General features: G+C 40.4%; 1 protein-coding gene across 8 annotated transcripts in view; it reads right to left on the minus strand.

The window, feature by feature from the left end:
* The window catches only part of mast4 (microtubule associated serine/threonine kinase family member 4), a 294,389-nt gene that overhangs the window by 91,124 nt on the left and 181,285 nt on the right, over positions 1-21,980 (minus strand). Inside the window, exon 1 of one of the 8 annotated variants that reach the window (XM_012967222.3) lies at positions 6,301-6,716. The exons of 6 other annotated variants lie outside the window; for them this stretch is intronic. In XM_012967222.3, coding sequence (XP_012822676.2) covers positions 6,301-6,386 — 86 coding nt within the window. In that variant the 5' untranslated portion in view covers positions 6,387-6,716. Of the gene's footprint in view, positions 1-6,300; positions 6,717-21,980 lie in introns of those variants that run through there. One more of the 8 variants, XM_012967226.3, reaches the window with a different exon arrangement.

A 21,980-nucleotide genomic window follows, 5' to 3' on the forward strand; every position in this document is an offset into this window, starting at 1 on the left:
CCCCCAAGGACTGCCCCTTTTGTCACTGCGTCCTTGCAGTTAGCACCCTATCTGGAATCCAACCTGGAACTCCAACACTGCAAAGTAACAAAAATTGTGCCACTGTGCTGCCTCACTCAACATAAAACATCCAACATTTTATTTGCAGTTCTAGTTTTGTCTGCTGAAGAAAGTCACAGAGGAAGAGGACAAACCACAGAGACACAGCAGGAAACATAGCTAGGGCAGGAAAATATGCCATAAGCATTTATCTGCTCTTGCCTCAAACTTCCTTTTCCTTCTATGTGACTTCATACAAGCTACCAGGTTAGGAAGATAAAGAAAATCCCCTGAGTACATTCGCCTCTCTCACCCACGGTAAGAGTCAGCGCTTATCTCATAGGATTACACACCAAGGAAAAAGTAATTGTTGATTAAGAGATTTGATGGGAAAATAAGATTTCAGCTTTAGTATTTTTCAGGTCAACTCAACGGCAGCCGGCATTGACCCAAAAGCCTAGGGATAAGTAAGATTGGAAAGATTTTTTTTTTGGGAGTCTGGGCTTTAATTAAAAGATTAGATGTGCTCCCCACAGCGACAAACAGTATCTATGATTAATCCAATTATCTAAGACAAAGAAGCCCAAGCAGAACAAGGTGAATGTTGCATACTTCTCCCTTTTCCTCTGTTTCACAAAAGCAATTCAGGGACCAGTTCATAAGGATAGATAGTTTAAAGGCAACTAAGCCCTAGTTGTGTGATTATTATTTTAAGAGAGTTGGCATATTCCACAGCACTGTAAAGAGATTAGACATTAGATCATTTACATCTTTCCCTGGCACAGTGAAGCTTACAATCTAAGGTGCCTATCACATTCACACACACTAGGGTCAGTTTTATCGTGAGCCAAACGCCCTGCCTGTATGTTACTGGAGTGCAGGAGGAAATCGGAGTACCGAGAGGAAACCCAAATAAGCATGGGGAGAAAATACAGACTTCCTAGCTGTCCCTATGAGATGAGGTTTATTATGTGTTTCAGTATCATGAAAATGATATGAGATTAGAGAGTAAATAATTTTTCCAAAAGGTACCCCCCCCCCATAGCAGTGGCATATAAAGAAGAGAGACATGGGGAGGGGCCAGACAAAAAGGATCAGTAAGGACCCTTAGTCACTGTACTCTACCAGCATACTTCTCCCTGGTCCAAGATGTATAGTTGGGGTCATGAGTGAAGGGGCCCAAGAAAACATTTTTACAGGGGGGGGGGGGAGCAAAAAGGTGAATTATGGCCCTTCTCCCTAGCTCTCCAAAGTAGTAGAAATCCTCTGCTGTATTTTAACATAGGGAGGTTACTTAATGAAGGTTGGCAGGCTGTTATTAAAGGGAAAAGGAGTCCCACACACAAACTATGCTCATAATTTTCGGGCCCCTAAACAAATGTTAGTTTTGAGGACACTGTTCATTCAGATTGGCAGATTTATGGGGTTGGCATGTGTGCTTCTCTAAGAATCTCTGAGAGTCTCTATGGAGTTTGTATGGCTTTTCTGATCGCAAGGCATTTTAGTACATGGGTGTGGAATGATAGCAAACACAGACAACAGGCGGAAAAAATGCTTACAAAATAAAAGTTCTGTGTACTGCAGTTGCCATTCCAAAGATACAATTTTGGAAAATGAAAAAAGGAAATAAATTAATGGAAAGGTGCTTCAACTTTCAACTTTTATTAAAATTATTTTATGTAGTCTGTCCCTTTCCTTTACATATTTCTGGACCATTCCACTGCCAGTGGGTCTAAAGAAAACCCTAACTGGTATTTTGGCAACCTTGGCAAAAACTACTGAGCTCGATCAGAGTTTCCTGGTTGCTCTCAGATAATCAGAACATCAGGGGCCCCCTCATATAAATAAAAAATATGCTAAGAAATATGGCTTTTGTACCTTATAGCTCATAGCGCAGGTAACTTACTGACCTCTGAAGGAGAAGCGCGGTGCTGAAAATGCCCTTGCTGCCTACACCTGCTTGCCAGTCATTTGGATGGGACACATGCTGCCCTACTGAAGGCACTCCAGCTGTTGGATGAGGAACGCTCATGGACAGAAGACTGATTATTCCTGAGTGATCCTGACAATGCCAATGCCAGCAAAAAAAAGTGGCTGCTGGCAGCTTGGCACTTTGCACATGGTTCTCCATGGTCGCACAATGTTATCATCTCAAAAGTAGCCTTCCCCAATGAAGAAACGCCTTATCTGGGTCTCTGTAAACAAATTACTGGGATGGTGGTTGGTTTCTGGTGAGGCCCAAAAAAGCTGGCTGCACATTCACCATAAAGCTTACGCACAGAGCTATGTACATGGGATAACAGGTGTGTCTTCCTTATAAAGAGGAGTTTGTGATAATTAACTTTTACTATGTATTTAAGGACTTAAAGGAACAGTAACACCAAAAAATGAAAGTGTATAAGAGTAACTAAAATATTATGTGCTGTTGCCCTGCACTGGTAAAAGTTGTGTGTTTACTTCAGAAAGTCTACTATAATTTATATAAATAAGCTGCTATGTAGCCATGTAGGCAGCCATTCAAAGGAGAAAAGGCACAGGCACATAGCAGATAACAGATAAGTTCTGTAGAATACAATAGTGTTTTATCTGTTATCTGCTATGTAACCTGTGCCTTTTCTCCTTTTTTCCAGCTTGAATGGCTGCCCCCATGGCTACACAGCAGCTTATTATATAAATTATAGTAGTGTTACTGTAGCAAACACACCAGTTTTACCAGTGCAGGGCAACAGTACATTATATTTTTATTACTTTAAAGCTCTTTCATTTTTTGGTGTTACTGTTCCTTTAACGGGGATTAATGGCTTTACCTTCTACCATTCTAGTACTCATTTATTGCAACAATAAACTGAGTGGGTCTATTCCCTATGCCCTCTGTCAGGCAGTGCTGAAGAGGTGTTTGGGCACAAGGGATTTGCCAGTAAGGGGAGAGCACAAACAAGAGTGCAATCACACATTTGATGCATAATAAATGGCTGTTCTGAACCCCACATAAGGAGCAAAGTCTGGTGGTGTCCTGAAAGGAAAGCTGCCCATATGGTCAAGTGTCAAAATGGCTCTCTCATTATGGGAGCTGTAAACGGACTCAGCTTGGTGTTATAGTTCTGGCTACCCACCTCATTCATTATTACCTCCTGTTATGTCGTAATGCCCTAAGTAGTAAGAAAAGTTGTTTATGGGGTTATGGCTATAAAGAATATCCTATACACATAACCATAGCATGATAAATTCCCCCTTTTGCGGGGGGGGGCTGAATTGAGATACAATTAAAACAAGCATACAACTCCACAGACACATTTTATTTTGCAGCGTCCATTTAAATCGTACATGTAAGTCTTTACTTTTGTTTAATTTGTTCATAAATGACTTAGGGGAGGGTATTATGAGTAATGTATCAGTGTTTGCAGATGACACAAAACTCTGCAGACCAGTCAATTCTATTCAGGATGTGACATCCCTGCAGCAGGATCTTGACCAACTGGCAATCTGGGCAGCTAAGTGGCAGATGAGATTTAATGTGGATAAATGTAAGGTCATGCACCTGGGATGTAAAAATATGCAAGCCCCGTATACCCTTAATGGGACTGCAATAGGCAAATCCATAATGGAGAAGGACCTTGGAGTCCTTGTAGATAATAAACTTGGCTGTAGCAAGCAATGCCAGGCAGCAGCTGCAAGGGCAAACAAGGTTTTGAGCTGTATTAAAAGGGGTATAGATTCACGGGAGGAGGGGGTTATTCTTCCCCTTTACAGAGCGCTGGTAAGGCCCCATCTAGAATATGCTGTTCAGTTTTGGTCTCCAGTGCTCAAACGGGACATTACTGAGTTAGAGAGGGTCCAGAGAAGGGCAACTAAGCTGGTAAAGGGTATGGAAAGTTTCAGTTATGAAGAAAGACTGGCCAAGTTGGGTCTGTTTACACTGGAGAAGAGGCGCTTAAGAGGTGACATGATAACTATGTATAAATATATAAAGGGATCATATAATAACCTTTCTAATGTTTTATTTACCAGTAGGTCCTTCCAACGGACACGAGGGCACCCACTCCGTTTAGAAGAAGGGAGGTTCCATTTAAACATTCGGAAAGGATTTTTTACAGTGAGACCTGTGAGGTTCTGGAATTCCCTCCCCGAATCAGTCGTGCTGGCTGATACATTATATAACTTTAAGAAGGGGCTGGATGGATTCTTAGCAAGTGAGGGAATACAGGGTTATGGGAGATAGCTCTTAGTACTAGTTGATCCAGGGACTGGTCCGATTGCCATCTTGGAGTCAGGAAGGAATTTTTTCCCCTCTGTGGCAAATTAGAGAGGCTTCAGATGGGGTTTTTTGCCTTCCTCTGGATCAACTAGTAGTTAGGCAGGTTATATATAGGCATTATGGTTGAACTTGATGGACGTATGTCTTTTTTCAACCCAACTTACTATGTTACTATGTTACTATGTAAGTCACAGAAACATTGTGCCCTATGGCACAGTTTACCACCTTGTTCAACATGACTGTAATTAGGGATTGTGCTGAACCAACTTTTTGCCTATTGTTTTAATCAAGAACAATATGTATTTTGTTATTTGTTAAGCTAAACAGGGCAGCAGAAGCTACCTTATCTGTAAGACAAAACAAACAAAGGGGTTTGTATGCTGGTAATATATTTGTCTACCTCACAAGGACCAAATATTCTGTAGCTTCAATTTCCCAGCTTGTCCTGTTTAGCTCAATAAATAAATACATACATACAATACCATACTTTTTTTTTTTTTCAATTAAAACAATAGGCAAGAAGTATGTTCAGCACAAGCCTTAATCACCCAGCTCACGAATACTAGATTGAAATGGTGAGATGGTGAGGTCTAGATTGAAATGGTGAGGATTGTGCAACTGTTATTGCCCCAATGTGAGTAAATGTTGTTAGGAACACTGTATCCTTAGTGCTGCTGACCCGGAGGGGCCTTATGGCTGCATTTTAGCAGTCTGTAACATTTAGCCTTCCCATGATGTCAACAATGATGGCATGGTGCCTCATCTGATAATCACCCTGCCTGCCAGCTTCCTCCCTTCTGAGGGCAGCCTGCTCTTACTTAATGAAGATTTAGGCAGGATCACATTGGTATATCATCTGTCGCAACTGTGGCCCTAACCTCATACAGCAATGTAACTGGAATAATAAAATCTAAAAAATAAAATGTATCTTGGCTTTACATTAGCCTTTATTAGGCTGGCAGAACATTTACTGACAAACTATGGTCACAACATTATATTACAAAACACCATTCCCTGGAACATGGAATGAATTTACATTACATTTACTTAAAAATGCACTACAATAAGCCACAAATGTTACAGATGGGGGCATTTGATTTTGATTCTGGTAACAATGTCACTTTAAAGATGAAGCTGTCACTCTGGGTAAAACTCTGGGTAACAATGAGCAGAAGCCAAGACGACAAAATAAAAGAAAACAAGGACAAAGTGTGCATGAGCAACGATCCCTATCAACTGAATAGCAGGAGGAAATCCAGGACTTTAGCAAAGCAAAAAAAGTGAAAAAAGTATCCGTTTGGCACAGTGTCCCCTCACCTTTATCTTTTAAGAACACAACTTGTGTATCCATACAAACACACACACAGTTCAACACCATACATCCCACAGAACTAGCTCCAGCAACAGAGATTGTACTAAATGTACAATACGGAGTTAATTAATGAATGGTACAGTATAAATCAACTGGCACCCTCTTGCTTACATGTTGAAAATTTATTTTAGAAAAAAAAATAAAAATTTTAGTCCCATGGCAATTCATTGTGCCATGTAATTTAGGCAGAGTTGGGCTCATGTCCAGGGATCTTATCCTGAGTCACTAAGGAAACCCTAGCGTTGGCAATGAGCACCCATACAGAGGCTTGTTTACACTCTTTTCCATATGGACTGTTCTACCAGGAACCCTCATTATATTTTAATACTGATATCCCCCAGATATGCAAAGGAATCCAAGAGAGTAAGGCAACTAGTCATTTTACAAATTCAAATGTAACCTTTAGACATGGGCTGGCATACTAACACAAGCACACACACAGTTCTAAGTAAAAAATAATATCAAAGTAACTAAAGTAACGCTTAGGAAACAATAGTTTTCAAACCAACAAGCACAATTAAAAAACAAATATATATATTATTACAGATGACACAGGCTAGACTGACTATAGAGAACAGAATATACATTGTTATAGTTAAGTAAAGTGAGAAAATTCTGAGAGGCCATTTGTTACCTTTGTGTCCGACGGAGTCGATTCCTATTTCGTAAGTGAGGCAGCGTAAAATTAGACAGCACCGTCCAGAAATTGGAATCTGACATGTTGGAAGCCTGAGTGGAGCCCTTTAGTTCAGGAGATGCACCAGCCCATAATTACAAGGGGACAAGGGTCCCAGAGCTCCTAACACTGTATGAGCCCAGCATTGCGCTGCCAGGGAACAGCCAGGCTAGGAAGCTTGCCCTACAGTCCTGTACATGGCTTTATAAAGGTAACATCAAATGAAAAAGAGAATTTTGTTGCTTCATCCAAGAGAGAGTTCTATAAAGCAGGGTGCAGAGCGTGGCTGCCAGAGTTGTATCCTGAGCTTCTGTTTATAAGGCGTAGCCAAAGTAAGAGAATTACAATAGCAGAGCTGAGTGCTGCGCGGCACAGCCTTGCTCTGTATGCGAGTCAGCCCAAGGTAGCCTGTCATATGTTTGGCAGCTACCATTCACACATTCCCACGGGGGAGAGACGTGCTCCTGTAACCAGAGGAGGAGATCACTTTCAGCAGCCCTTTGCTGTGCTGCATTCTTTTTTCCACCCCATTCAATATAATATTGTAAGTTTAAAAATATATATATATATACAGGTAAATAGAAATGTTGCTAAAATGAAAAGAAAACTGAGTTAATCATTGAGCAGATGAAACTGAAACACACATGGAAATTCATAGCCAAGTCACTTTTTTTGCTCTGTTGTAGGAGTTTTCCTGGTTACCTTTGATCAGGTCTCAACTATTAAAGGCCCAGAGCTCAGGTAATAAGGGGGAAGGGAGAGTCAACAGAAAGACTTAAAGGTTTAGTGTTTGCTGACTTAGAAATATCTGGCACAGATGTCCCAGCAAACATTGAGAAAGCTCATGCTGGTGGGGAGTGACAGGGCGCACTAACACGCTGACCTCACAAATCAGCAAGTCATTAACTGACATTGCTAGGGTGATGTCACCCATCAGAAAGATGGAATTTTCTTAAGGAGCAATATCTTTTTAAAGGCACAGGATCTGTTATCCAGAAAGCACCAAACTGTGGTAAGGTCATCTCCCATTGATTCCCATAGACACTGATTAAATCAAATAATTCAAGTTTTTAAAAATTATTTTCTTTTCCTCTGTAATAATAAAACAGTACCTTGTAATTGATCCCAACTAAGATATAATTAATCCTTATTGGAGGCAAACAATGGGTTTATTTAATGTTTAAATTATTTTTTAGCAGACATAAGATATGGAGATCCAAATTACAGAAAGACCCATTATTTTGGAAACACCAGGTTATGAGCATTCTGGATAACAGGTCCCATACCTGTACTTGCATGTTCTGGTTTATTCTGTTTGATCAAATTAAAAGAACCTTTCTTTTCCTATGATTTTTTGTTTCATTCAAATGAGTTTTCAGGAGTCTATTTTGGTTATAGCCCAAATTCACACTCCCCATCATTTGCCCAGGAATTACTTTTAACCCCCAGAAATGAAAACACCTTAAATTTACCTTAAAAACCAATGATATAGGGAACTGCTGGGCAAAGCTCAGAGGGTAATTGGGGGATGGCAAAGGGAGTAAAAGGTTGCAATACAAATGCACCCAATCAAAGGGCTATCTCTGCTACTGCATTGCTAATCTTGGCTAAGGCATTCTTCAAAGCAGGAGCTGGCCAAGCTCACAGGGTGCCCTAGGCAACCCGGCCGGCCACCTCACCCAGTACCACCCCCCCCACCGCTCCCACCATGCACACTACCACACAAAAGCATACACAATTATGCTGTGGAGGAGGAAGGGGAGGTTGTCAAGTGCCGGCAGCAGAGAGAGTGTGAACTAGCGCTAGGCAGAAAAAGGTTCCTGTCTAATGCCCCCCCATCACAGCGCCTCTTCTGCCTACCCCTAGTTTGACGCTGCTTCAAAGACAGGCATGGACCATCTGTTTATGACTACAATGGGGGCACTGTTCTATCCATAAAGATATCAAGTGAAAAAATTAGTACATGACATATGTCCTTTAAAGTGACTCTATAGTGTTATTATTAGCTAATTCAAGCCACTCTGCTATATTATTAATATTTTATTATTAACATGTATTTATTAAGCACCAACATATTCTGCAGTGCTGTCGTTTCGTAACTTTTAAAATACCACTCACTTTTTCACCTAATGGTGGCAATTCTGTGTAGTGAGCAGAAGTACATACCCACTCAGTTGCTCAGTGGAACTGGCCCTGCTAGTCAGTTCAGCGTGCAAATAATGTCTGTTCCAATTTTTTAGGCACAAGTGTGCTGCACCTATTGCCACTGGGCACAAGGGAACCCTGGAGCTGCTGCCTAGTAACGGGGCGGTGTGGTAATACCAGAGATCCACTGCAATAGCGCCAAGTGTAGTGATGAGCGAATTTATTCACCAGGCATGGATTCACAGTGAATTTCCACATTTCTCCTTTGGTGAATTGTTTTGTAAATCTTCAGTGAAAATCCACTGTGGAAAAATTAATTGCGCAGCAAAATGGGCGCTACAAATGCGTTTTGCGGATTTTTCTTCAAAGCGAAATGGGACAGATCTGCTCATCACTAGCCGAGTGCAACTATGAGAAAGTGCATGGGGCGAATTTGATGCAACTACCTTTAATGAAAAGTGCTTTTACATGCAACTGTGAGAAACTGCACTTGCACAATGCGATGTGAATGAGCCCTAAAGGGTGTAGTGGGGGAGGGTATGGGACATGGAATACAGTTGTACTTAGTAATTTAAAGGATAGATTTTCTGAAGTCATTTGAATGCTGTTTGCTGTATATCCTAGTAATTAGCATTAGCAAACAACACAGTTTGGCAAAAATAATGATCGCTACCCAAAGCAGCTCACAGCACAGGGAAAGTGAAACATCAGCTTGTAGCAAGGGCATATTCAAACAGTGACAAGAGGAGCAATATCAGATCTAATGCAACTGCTAATGGCCTAGAAAGCTTCTACACAGATAATATGGCAGGGGAGTTTAAGGGTGGCAAGGCAAAAGTTACAAGTACAGAGTTGTAAGCTTCAGTACCTTTGGGGAAGAAATACCAAAAATTAAGACCTGGGAGTCTCAAGCACATGGAGGAAGAGACTGGACTAGCATTATGTTGGAGAGTGCATGGAAAGTGTTCCTATCCTAAGTAAATATAAATGTATTATGCTTCCCTGCATGACTATATCCCTGCAGTGCTCACAGTCCCCATATAATGTATTTTTTTTTATTATATGATTTTTAACTTTCTGAAGAACATTCTCATTATCGGCTCCATAAAAATCCCTTTAACAACTGTATCCGGCCCAGGGGCCTCCAGTTGGACAGCCCTGATCTACAAAAAGAGACACAGTATGATATCTCCTGAAAAGGGAAAGCCTTGTGGCCTTTCGCTGCCATTTTTTTTTTTTACCAAGCTCTTATCCTGTAACCAGGAATCCTACAGGGACAAGTATTAAGGGGGTTATGTAATAAAAGGTACTAAGTTTGTCCCGGAATAGTAACTGAGAGCAAACAGCTTGAAAAGGAACTAGAATGTTCTGGAAGCTTGCTATGATTATATTAGTTAGCCAATAAAGGTATCACCTTTATACCACTTTTGTTATTTTTTATTTCAAAAGGGTTACACTGTAAACATAACTGATAGCAACCAATAAGCAGGCAGGATTTACTGGTCACCGGACTAAATTTTTCTTTTCGATTGGGATCGGTTACTGCTTCTGGGCAAACTTAGTGCCTTTTATTACATATGGAGGTATTTGTTTAAATCTGTAAGTGACCATAGAATACAAAGAGCTCCCTTCCCCATTCTGTGCTGGTGTCGTTTGTGTTAGAATATGTGAATTACAATAAGTCTGATAGTTCTTGTTAAAATCAAATTCCAGATAGGACATTCTAAACAGCTATGAAAACGTCAAATAAGAATTTTAAAAATTATATTTGATTAAAACTTTTTTTTTTTTTTGATAAATAAAGCAAAGGAAAACTGAAGAGACTGATGTGAGGAGTTTTCAATATCAGAGTGGGCTCGCTGGCTCCAGTGTATCGTGGGGAAGAGAACAGCCCTCTGGCGCAGCCTACTGCCGGCTCACCCTGTAGCCAGATGGCACTCAGCTCTTCTCTATCACAGCTGCTTAGCAGCAAGGCAAGGAGCAATTGTAACCTGAAGCGTCTTATTAAGAGAGGGGGTTTTTTATGTCTGTGACCTCTGGAGAGCCGGTCCCTGCTGCAATCACAGGATGACCTGTTAATATTTAAAAATATATCTGCGTGTGGACTCAATATCAGTAACACGATAATGGGCTGCTCTCCACTCTCAGCCCCAGCTTGAGCAGCTAATGGATTCTCATGGAGCGCTCCCCGGTCTCTCAATGTGTTGATGCCTGCGGTCTTCTCTCAGTAATAGCGCAGTCAAATTACACATCCATGCTCCCTGCTTCACCTATATATTCTCACTGCAGCGTCACTTTAATCCCACTTCACATGGGCTCACACTCACAGTACAATGTGCACATTTCTTTCTATAATAAATTGTGAAAATAAAAAAAAATACATAGTGGATTTTTAAAGGTTTAGGAAAAGCTATGTAACCTTTAACCTTTCAAATAGTTTGACATTAATAAGTATTATCCCAAATAATACAACAGACCCTGCATTGTAAATAACAGTATATTTGGCAGTCAGGACTCCCCCCACCCCCAGTGAGCTGCCTAGATTTTATATCTTCTAAAATTACATTAAATAGGGCAATTAGCTGTTTAGTAAGGTAGTTTCTGAGAGTCGGCATTCACTAACCATTTTCCTAAGCAGTAAGCTGTGTCACAGTCATTCAGATCGGAAAAAAAGACTTGGGTTCATTGAGTACAAACCTGCCTAACTGCTAGATAACTCAGAAGATGAAAAATCCCATCTGAAGTCTCTCCTCCAATGTGCCTCAGAGGGGGAAAAATTCCTTCCTGACTTACATGGCAATCGGACAAGTTCTTGGATCTACTAAGTAAGGCACTGAAGGTTTAGTTACCCTTTATTTAGGTAGTCTCCTGAAGTGTTAGACAGTTACATGGGTCCTAATTTACAGCTGGGAGGGGAAGCGGTTTCCTTATCCCATGTTTAGGTATTTTCCTTGCAGTCTAATAATTAGCCAGCAGATGTCCCTGCTCTATTTTATAAAAGGGAAGATGTACTCAGCCTCTTTGGATCCCTTGTGTTAGAGGAAGTGGGTGATACTCAGAGCCTGGGCGGAGGTAGGCCCAGTAGGTGAAGACAGTGGAAAACAGACAATGACCAGCTAGAATGGCTATAGAGCGCAGGGTACACTTGATCAAGGGGGAGGCAGTGCAACTACATCTCACTTATAATGTGTCAAAAAAATTAGAAATAAAGGATGCCAAAAGTAGGGTTGTCACCTGTCCAGTTTTGACTCGGACAGCCTGGTTTTTGGTAGGGCTGTGTGGGTCAAAACTGCCTGCCGATCTTCCCAATTTGGAAAACCAGGCAGGATTCTCAAAGATTGACGCAGTGTCATCCCAGTGACGTCACGCCCACATCCCTGCCCGGAATTTCCATGCAGATGGCAACCCTAGCCAGAAGGTTCTTGCACCAATGAACAATAGTTTTGTAATAGCGCAAGGAGTGAGAGTTAGGATCAGGGTAGCTAGTGAGCAGCCTGCTATCCAACGAGGGAATTAGGAGGGAGTAGTAGCCCTGGGTGTAACACCTGCAAAGTAGGGACTCAAGTGTGCAGATTTAGGGGTAGATCTGTTCCCACCTAGGTTCCACTTAGAGGGCCTTGACTTTGGATTGGACACTTCCAAGATGACTCAATCCACACATTGACCCCTGATGGATAAATGTTTCCTGGAAGCACTGCACTGCAAAATAGGAACCAATCAGCAGCTAGGCTGACCTGATAGGGAACTAAAGCCTATCTTTGCTTGTGTGACTGCAGAGCTGTGATAGGCTATTCCCTCCTACTGTGCTTCAGGCAGGGACCGTTAGAACACGCGCTCCCCTTATTTGAAACATGGACATGGCCCATAGCAAATCTACAGGACACTCCAATAAAGGGGCCATTTATAAAGATTAAGTTAATTTTTAGCCCAAAGTAAAACTCAGCACTGTATATTATTCACTATTGCCTACAAGATTAGAGTGGTTCTTAGATATGCTATATGCCTCCTTTAACCTGGTGTTATGACAATAACACCCCCCCACCCCTGCAATATGAAAAGGTAATATGGTATGATTTGTTGTATTTCACCCTTTTCCCTATATCAGGAGGTACCAATGTCCGGAGAAAGCCAATGGATGCCTTTGGGCCACAATGTTTGTTATCTCATAAGCATTATGGTGGATCTATAATGGTATGGGCAGTAACTTTATGTTTCCTTTGGTCCCATATTGTTCTTAATGGTTGTAAAATAAGGAATTATAAAGTCATTCTAAAGTACCAAGGGCAGCCTGTGCTGCAAACACTGTTTTTACATTCTGATCCCATATTCCAAGATGAGTTTTGTTGTGAACACCAGGATGTGACGATCACATGCATACCACCAGCAAACCTTAAAGTGTAGGACCTTTTATCCAGAATACTTTAGAACTAAGGTTTTCCGGATAAGGGATCTTTCTGTAATTTGGATCTCCATACCTTAAGTCTACTGAAAAATCTTTTAAATATTAATTAAGCCCAATAGATTTGTTTTGCCTCCAATAAGGATTAATTATATCTTAGTTGGGATCAAGTACAAGGTACTGTTTTATTATTACAGAGAAAAGGGAATCATTTAACCATTAAATAAACCCAATAGGACTGTTCTGCCCCAATAAGGGGTAATTATATCTTAGTTGGGATCAAGTACAGGTACTGTTTTATTATTACAGAGAAAAGGGAATCATTTAACCATTAAATAAACCCAATAGGGCTGTTCTGCCCCCAATAAGGGGTAATTATATCTTAGTTGGGATCAAGTACAGGTACTGTTTTATTATTACAGAGAAAAGGGAATCATTTAACCATTAAATAAACCCAATAGGACTGTTCTGCCCCCAATAAGGGGTAATTATATCTTAGTTGGGATCAAGTACAGGTACTGTTTTATTATTACAGAGAAAAGGGAATCATTTAACCATTAAATAAACCCAATAGGACTGTTCTGCCCCCAATAAGGGGTAATTATATCTTAGTTGGGATCAAGTACAGGTACTGTTTTATTATTACAGAGAAAAGGGAATCATTTAACCATTAAATAAACCCAATAGGACTGTTCTGCCCCCAATAAGGGGTAATTATATCTTAGTTGGGATCAAGTACAGGTACTGTTTTATTATTACAGAGAAAAGGGAATCATTTAACCATTAAATAAACCCAATAGGACTGTTCTGCCCCCAATAAGGGGTAATTATATCTTAGTTGGGATCAAGTACAAGGTACTGTTTTATTATTACAGAGAAAAGGGAATCATTTAACCATTAAATAAACCCAATAGGACTGTTCTGCCCCCAATAAGGGGTAATTATATCTTAGTTGGGATCAAGTACAGGTACTGTTTTATTATTATAGAGAAAAAGGAAATCAGTTTTAAGAAGGTGACTTATTTGATTAAAATGGAGTCTATGGGAGGTTACCTTCCCGAAATTCTGAGCTTTCTGGATAACCGGTTTCTGCATAACAGATCCCATACCTGTACTATTTTTAGGATATTTAATATTGTATAGCTTGACACGTGATATTACCCAGAAATGACTGCCTTTGTAAGGAAAACCTGGCAACAGCAAAGCGTGCTACAGAGCCTGCTAAACTAGCAGCAGAAACAAGAGAAAGATCTTTTAATAAGACATTCCCCAAGTGGATGGAAGACCAAGCAATTAAAAAATTATGGTTATGCTCTCTGATCATTTTCTGACAGGCAGGATATCTCTAACCACTCCACTGCAATGTCTCCCAGAAGGGCGAGATGGAGCTTTATGGTTTCTCCTAAAGAAATACATTCATTTAGAGTAAATACCAGTTACCAGAATCAGCATATAGAGTACACTTTTGATTTAAAAGGAAATTAGCCTCAAATTACCTGTAGCCTAACTTCCTATCCTTATTGAGAAGCAGAAGAGCAATATTTAGAATTTTATTGGGTAAATTACCTTCTGAAGGAACCATCCGGCTTTTCTGTAATGCGAGTCACAGTTGCAGGAGGCAAGGTCTGTTTTATCGATGTTAATCCAATTGCTTAATAATTTACAATCTATTTTTTTGGTTACCATTAACGGTGCGAAAAATGTTCTTTCTGGAGATGCATAAAACTAAAACTTTTAATAAGGAGCAGTAGTTTGGTTTGGATTGCTACATAAGCCCTTATGTTTGGCAGCTCTATAATTACTCTGTCACTCCCCCACTGCTCCCTTTTAGAGTCTCCATCGGGTCATACGTGTACCATATTTTACCATTGTAACATTATATTTTAAAGAAAAACTATACCCCCGTACAGTACAAGTCTCTGAAAATATATTCCATAAAACCCTTCTTCATCTAAATAAACCATTTTCATAAAAATATACTTTTTTAGTAGGTTGTGCAACATTTTAAGTACTAAGGGCCGCCCCCTGGGATCATACGATTCACACAAACAAACCAAGGGGGCACACATGCTGGGCCACATCAGCCAATGAATGGACAGAGTTCTGGCTTGTACTCCCACACTACTTCCTGTTACAGTTAGCGCTGCATTATTTCCTGTCATGTGATATCTGAGGGAGCACACAGCCCATCACGTAATGGTGGATCATGGGAAGGGATGTAAAAGGGCAATATTTACTGATATATCTCCCCCTCTCTTTATCTATCTATCCATCTATCTGTCATCTATCTGTCATCTATCTGTCATCTATCTGTCATCTATCTGTCATCTATCTGTCATCTATCTGTCATCTATCTGTCATCTATCTGTCATCTATCTGTCATCTATCTGTCATCTATCTGTCATCTATCTGTCATCTATCTGTCATCTATCTCTTCCAGTTAGTTAAGTTTCTTTGATAGGCTACTTAATATGATATAAACTGATATAAATCTGTTGGTTACATATTCGCTCTGGGGGTATAGTTTTGCTCTAAATACCATACAGTCTAATGACCATCAATTCAATGAAAACTGCATCTCCATGATCGCAACAAAAATTTTATAAAAAGCCCCAAAATGTGGAACAGTTTTGCTTAATGGTAATGAAGCTGCACAAATCAATGCTGCAAATAATCATATATGTTTTTAATGTTTAAATGGTTTTAGTGGCCTTTTCCAAATGTAAATACCCCTTAAGCAGAACTAGGGTTGCCAACCGGCCTGTTATTGCATTAGCTTAGCTTACGCATGGCTTAAACAGTTACTGGCAATTTACTTTCCAGAAACTTTAGATTGCAAGCTCCTTTTAACATGGCCCACTTTTCCTCTTGTATTGGTTATTGGCTTTTTTTGCATGTCCCTGAAGCAGGGAGTGCCTGGGTAGTGACCTGTCTCTTTGGGTTCCACATTAGCTGGAGGATAGATGTGCTGGAGGCCATGAAGTGGAGAAAGTTTTTAGAACAAAGCAAAGAGTGAGCCCTAAGTAAACAAAGCTTCAGTGAACCTCTGGTAATGAGGATCCCATAGGTGGGTTGAAATAATAGGAAACACTAGAGCAGTCATTCAGGGGTAGTTAAGAAATGTGGTTTGATGCTCCATCAATGAGTGGAGTTAGTACTCCCTGGGCATCACCCACCGAGTGTAGGGATCCCAGCTAAAAAAAAGGCAAGGGCTAGTATTAATCTTTGAGAAGCATTGACTGGAGGGGAAGCATTTCACGGAGGTGCCAACTGTTTGATGAGACTTCACCTTCACAGAGCTGTCAACCTACGAAGTGTGGATTCTGGGGGTGTTGCAGTACCACCAAAATGTTATTTTTATGAAACCCGGAGGAGAAGTCACGTACACCACACATGCTTTGACTTCATGACCGAAATTCACAGCAGAGCTGCTCAACAGCAGCCCGCAGCCCACTGAGCATGTGTATGTCACTAACACTTCTAATAGAATCCAGTAAGGTGACTCCCGGTGACAGATTTGAAGGCCTGGATCATTACTGCTATAGAGATGCTGAACCACTAGGCAGTTGCAGTAGGTTCAGTGTATAAAACACCGCCTTTTTCGCCATATTCACTTTTAAGGTTTAGTGCTCCTTTAATGAGCTCACCTCATTTGTCTTCTTCTGGCGAACGTTTAGATACCGATTGTAAGTTTAAATGCAACAATCTAAAACGAACATTCAGATTTAAACTGTAGGATTAAATAACAAATCAGAGGATTTTGTGAGCATTAATAATTGGCAGACCACAAATGCATTGTAGGTCCCCCAAGGATACTATCAGATAGGCAATACATGCACAGGTATTCTCGATATCCAACAAATTTTCTAACCTGTCCAATCGACTAAACAGTCGCCATGGTACCAAAATCAGGATGATAATTCATTTCATACGATTATATTGGTGCATGCATGGTCAGCTTTAGAATAATGGATATGTGAGGAGGTGTAGATAAAAGGTTCCATTTCGGGACCTCTTTGTCCTTTATGTAGATTTACATTTATTAATGTGTGGACCCAATGAAAACAGCTCCACCCATCACAATGTCTGGAAACAGACCTATAATTTTAATAACAACTTCACAGATATTTTATTTAATAAATTCCTTGCTGTTTACCAAAACTGGATAGTGCTTGTTCTTACCACACCAAATGGGTTTATATGTTATTTTGGAAACCAGAGATGAAAGGGAATATTAGTTCATTGCATTCTCCTTGTCCCCCCCCCCTAAAAGGTGAAAATATAATAAAATAAATGATCCTCTAGTAGTCATGTTTAGGTGTCATGGCCCTATGCTTGTCTCCAATATCCAAGCATAGGGCCATGTCTCTGATTTGCATTGCCCATATAAAGGAAGCAAAATGTGTTTTATTGACTATTGAAAGCAGAGCCGTGCATGTGGATGTGTCCCACCCATAGATATTTAGCACCATTAGATTAATTGAGCACATCATCATTGATAATTTATGACATCATCATTTTTTAAAGGACAAGGAAAGAGAAAATCACTGGGGGGGGGGGGGGGCTTGGATATTTGTCATATTATAACAATTGCTGAACTTGTCCACTGACTTAAACAGGCAAACTCCTAATAGGTCATGTTGCCATGTTTGGCTGCTCCCCAAAGGTCCTTTTGACTATATGTTTTTTCCGATGGTTTTAGGCGACCCATGTGAAAGGGTCATTCCACCCACAAAGGGGTTGTGACCCACAGGTTGAGAACCGCTGATCTACATGCACTTTATTGCAGTCCTTTATCTTGGACACGTGCAATAGAGTAGGAACTGGAAATTCTACTATACTGTGCCTGTGCAGGAGAGCCAAAAGATCCATTAGAAAGCAGCCAAAGATGGAGATGTGGCACTGTTAGGAGTATAAAACTTCACACATTGGCAGTGAACTCCAGGTCAGCATAAATAGTCGCAACAGTAAATATTAAAATCGATCAACCTTTATTTGCACATCTAAAAAACACAGCTTGAGGTCTTACGCGTTTCGTGGCAGCGCACTTCCTCAGAGACCTCCTGTTTACACATAGGAGATATATACACATAACCCCGCCCATAAAATTACCATATCAAATGGCTTCTGTTACAAACATATACATATTCCACAAACTAATTAGATGTGCCTATAATTGTTCACACAGCTTTATATCCTGAACTTTTCAGATAGTCAGTTAAAAAAGAAATTACATAAAATCATCTTACAACACAGTTACAGTCCTTTAGATAAATACATTGTTGCAGCAAATTGATCAAACTATAACTACTTTCAAAAGTAACAGCTTATATCAAAATGTTAAATTCAGCCCTTGAGTTTGCCTTGTGCACAATTCATTTATCCACTTCACTTCTGCCCGTAACAGTTTTGATTGTATATCGCCCCCTCTAGGTCCTGCAGTCTCACACACCCTACATTACCATTACTGCACTCACTAAAGTGCCTAGAGACTTTTGTTGTTTCAATTCTTGATTTTATTAAGTTTAAATGTTCCCTAGCCCTCTCCTTTAGTGATCTGGTGGTACAGCCAACATATTGCTTTAAACATTTTGTGCAGGTAAGCTTATTTGTCACACTGCATACAAAAAAATCCAAGACCTGCACTACTGTGCACGTCACACATTTCCTTGCACCGCACCTATACATCCCTTTACTTTTTTTTTTTTTACCCCTTACTTACAAATCCCTTTACTTTTGTAAGTGGTTCTTTGATCCGCCCGCACATACAGACTAGGAGTTAAATAGAACCCAAAGTGGGAGCCTTTCTCGCTACCATCCGAAAACCTGAATCAAGGACTTCTTTAAAGGCTTGGTCAGCATACAACACCGGCAGATATTTTCCTATAATCTGTTTAATCTGGTCAAACTGTCTACTGTACTTAGTTATAAGCATCACTGGGCTAGCCTCTTTTCTTTCTCTGAAATTCTTGTCATTGTATCTTCTCCTATCTCTCTTAAGCTGTTTGTGTCTATCAGTTTCAGGTGCAAACTTAAATGCATCAAATAGCGACTTCATAGCATAGCCCCTGTTCAGAAACCTATCCCACAACTTGCAGGCCTGCTATTCCTCATCAGAACTACAGTTCCTGCGCAAGCGCAGAAACTGACCCCTTGAAATACCCCTATTAAGATGTCGAGGATGACATGAATCGGCTCTCAATAGGGAATTTCCAGATCGATCCAGATAGACTATTTGGTTTACAATACAGGGACTGGTAAACTTAATGTTTAGAGCCATATTATTAAGACCTTTAACAAAGTCATTAAAATGCTCCTTGGTTCCATCCTACACAAATAACAAGTCATCTATGTAGCGACGATAAACCACCACATGTTTGATACCAGGTGCATCACCCCCAAGGACATGGGTCTCCTCCCACCATCCCATATAGAGGTTGGCATAAGTGGGTGCAAATTGCAACCCCATGGCGGTCCCACGCTCCTGGAGGTAATACACCCCTCTGAACATGAAGTAGTTATGTGTGAGAAGATACCAAATCGCTTCCACAATGAATTCTATCACTTCCTCAGTATACCAACTGTACTATCTAAGTGGTATTTCACCGCCTCAACGCCACTTGTATGTGGTATACTGGAGTACAGTGAAACCACATCTGCTGTTCCCCACTTACAGGTTTCACACCACTCAAATTCTTGAAACAACCTTAATACTTCAGTAGTGTCATGAATATAGGAAGCTAGTCTCTTCACTAAAGGCTGAAACAATAGATCAAGCATCTTGGAGAGACCCCCAGATATGATACCTTTAGGCGGTATATCCTCTTTATGGAGGTCTCTGAGGTAGTGCTGGGCGGTATACCGGTATATACCGAACACCGTTTTTTTAAAAAAAAATTATAAAAATTTTTAACTTACCGGCATACCGGTGTGGGCGCCTCCTGGCAATTTTTCTTACTATTTCCGGGTTGTGCACGCTGACGTTATGTGCGCGCTGACGTCACGCGCGCAACCCTGGAAATAGTAAGAAAAATTGCCAGGAGGCTCTGTGAGCTGTCGGGGGTGCCTGCGGCTGCCTGGCCAGTAAGTTATATTTATGTGAAGGGGATGGGGGGGTGTTTGGGGTGGGAGGTGCGGATGGGGGGGTGTTTGGGGTTGGGGGGGGGTGTTTGGGGGTTGGGGGGGGTGTTTGGGGTGGTCACCTAATCATGCATGGGGAAAAAAAAATACCGTCAAATACCGTGCTACCGATATAATAAAAAAAATACTGTGATATAAATTTTTGGTCATACCGCCCAGCACTACTCTGAGGAAGTGCGCTGTCCCGAAACCCTTGTCCTTTACTATCGGGTCCTTGAACACTTAGCATTTTAAGTAATCATACCACTATATGGAACCATACACGGGGTTATATTTTTTCTTTTATTCATGCTGTTTACAGACTGGGTGTCCCATCTCCTGTGTTTTCCATTAGCAGGGGTTTATCTTGTGCAGAGCCTCACTATCTGTAATATTATGTACCATTTAAGTACTTGCAGTTCTGCTTCTGGCTCCCCATTTATACTGAATATATAACATCTTACTTGGGAACCCTACAACTCTGTTTTGGGTACTTTACGCAGCACCAATTTTATGTGTTACATAACTGTTCGGCTCAGGAATGACTGTACATCCCAGGAATGACTGTACATCCCACTAGCCCTTCGGACTGTAATTACATTGCACTTGGAGTGTGGAAAACATGCATCAGCAGCAAGGATTAATAACGTATGGCCAGAGAACTCCTGCAACTGATTTAGATCCTGCTTGTTGTGCCCATACTATTTTTATACTGCTGCTGATAAACAGACAAGTCTTTACACACTGCCAATGATACTCTACCTGGCACTGATTATAAGCAGATTTTTATTCCCTGCATGGATTCATATTACTTGCTATATTTAACACTGTTGATATCATGTTTGTGATTCCTGGCATTGCTTACATTTCCTTTCTATACCTGCAATATATTATTACTTTGGTGTCTATATTGCAACAATTATATAAAAGTTTGAATTATAAAGCACAAGCTGCAACTTTTCTTCCTTTTAAAACTGTCCAAAAGACAGATATGTCACAGGGTATGACAAGCAATGGAAAAGTAGAACTATATGTAAACTGTAAAGGTAATGTTTGTAGGCAGTTATATAATGTGAAAAACCATTTTATTTGACTGAAGTCTAGGTGCTGATTATTATAAGCACATGAGGCCTTTGTTACACATTTATATCCATGGTTATGCTGGAACCTATGTAACATAGAGGGTTGGCACATCAGCCCATTCCTGAGGCCTGGGATTTGCAAGGTAGTGTATGCAGCCCTGTAAATTTCATAACCATAAAACAATGAAATTTCAGATGTGATGCCTGCCTGGCAAGGAAATACAAACGGCGATGCTTGGTTCTACAGCTTTCTCTTTATGCACAAGCCCCAGGGTGCCAGCCCAGCAGTAGTCACGTGGCTGTAGAGTGGCACAATACACAATGGAGAAGCACCTTTTGCCACAAATGTGTCAGATTGCAGCTCCACTGAAAGAAATGTAAGCAATGGGCGGTCTTTAATTGTCAGAAGGAAATAAAATGATTTTTTATATAATTATTCTCAAAGTCCTTACCCCACCACAAAGTGCATTTACATTCCCCACAATTACTTTTTCTTATGCCCTGTCTCCTATGGCATGGCCTAGCTTTTCACTCAGGAGTCGAAACAGACTTGACCAGTGCTTATATAATGTTAGCCAAGGCTGAATATATAAATTATATCAAATATGCTATTAAATTATATAAAGGGTAAAACTAAATAAGGAGCACCCAACACAAGCCAACATTTTAATATATATACTGTAGGTATAGGCTCTATTATTAGGTATAGGATCTAGTATTTAGAATGCTTAAGACTAGGGGTTTTCTTCATAAGGGATTTTTCCATAATTTGGATCACCATCCCATCCACCAACCTAAAGCAACAGTTTTTTTTGGGTGGGGGGGATATTTGGATAAATCTTTTTCAGTATTCAATTTTTAGCCAAATCCAAAAATAGACTGGGTGCACCCCA

Source organism: Xenopus tropicalis, chromosome 1 (assembly GCF_000004195.4).
Source record: "Xenopus tropicalis strain Nigerian chromosome 1, UCB_Xtro_10.0, whole genome shotgun sequence".
Classification (NCBI taxonomy): Eukaryota; Metazoa; Chordata; class Amphibia; order Anura; family Pipidae; genus Xenopus; species Xenopus tropicalis.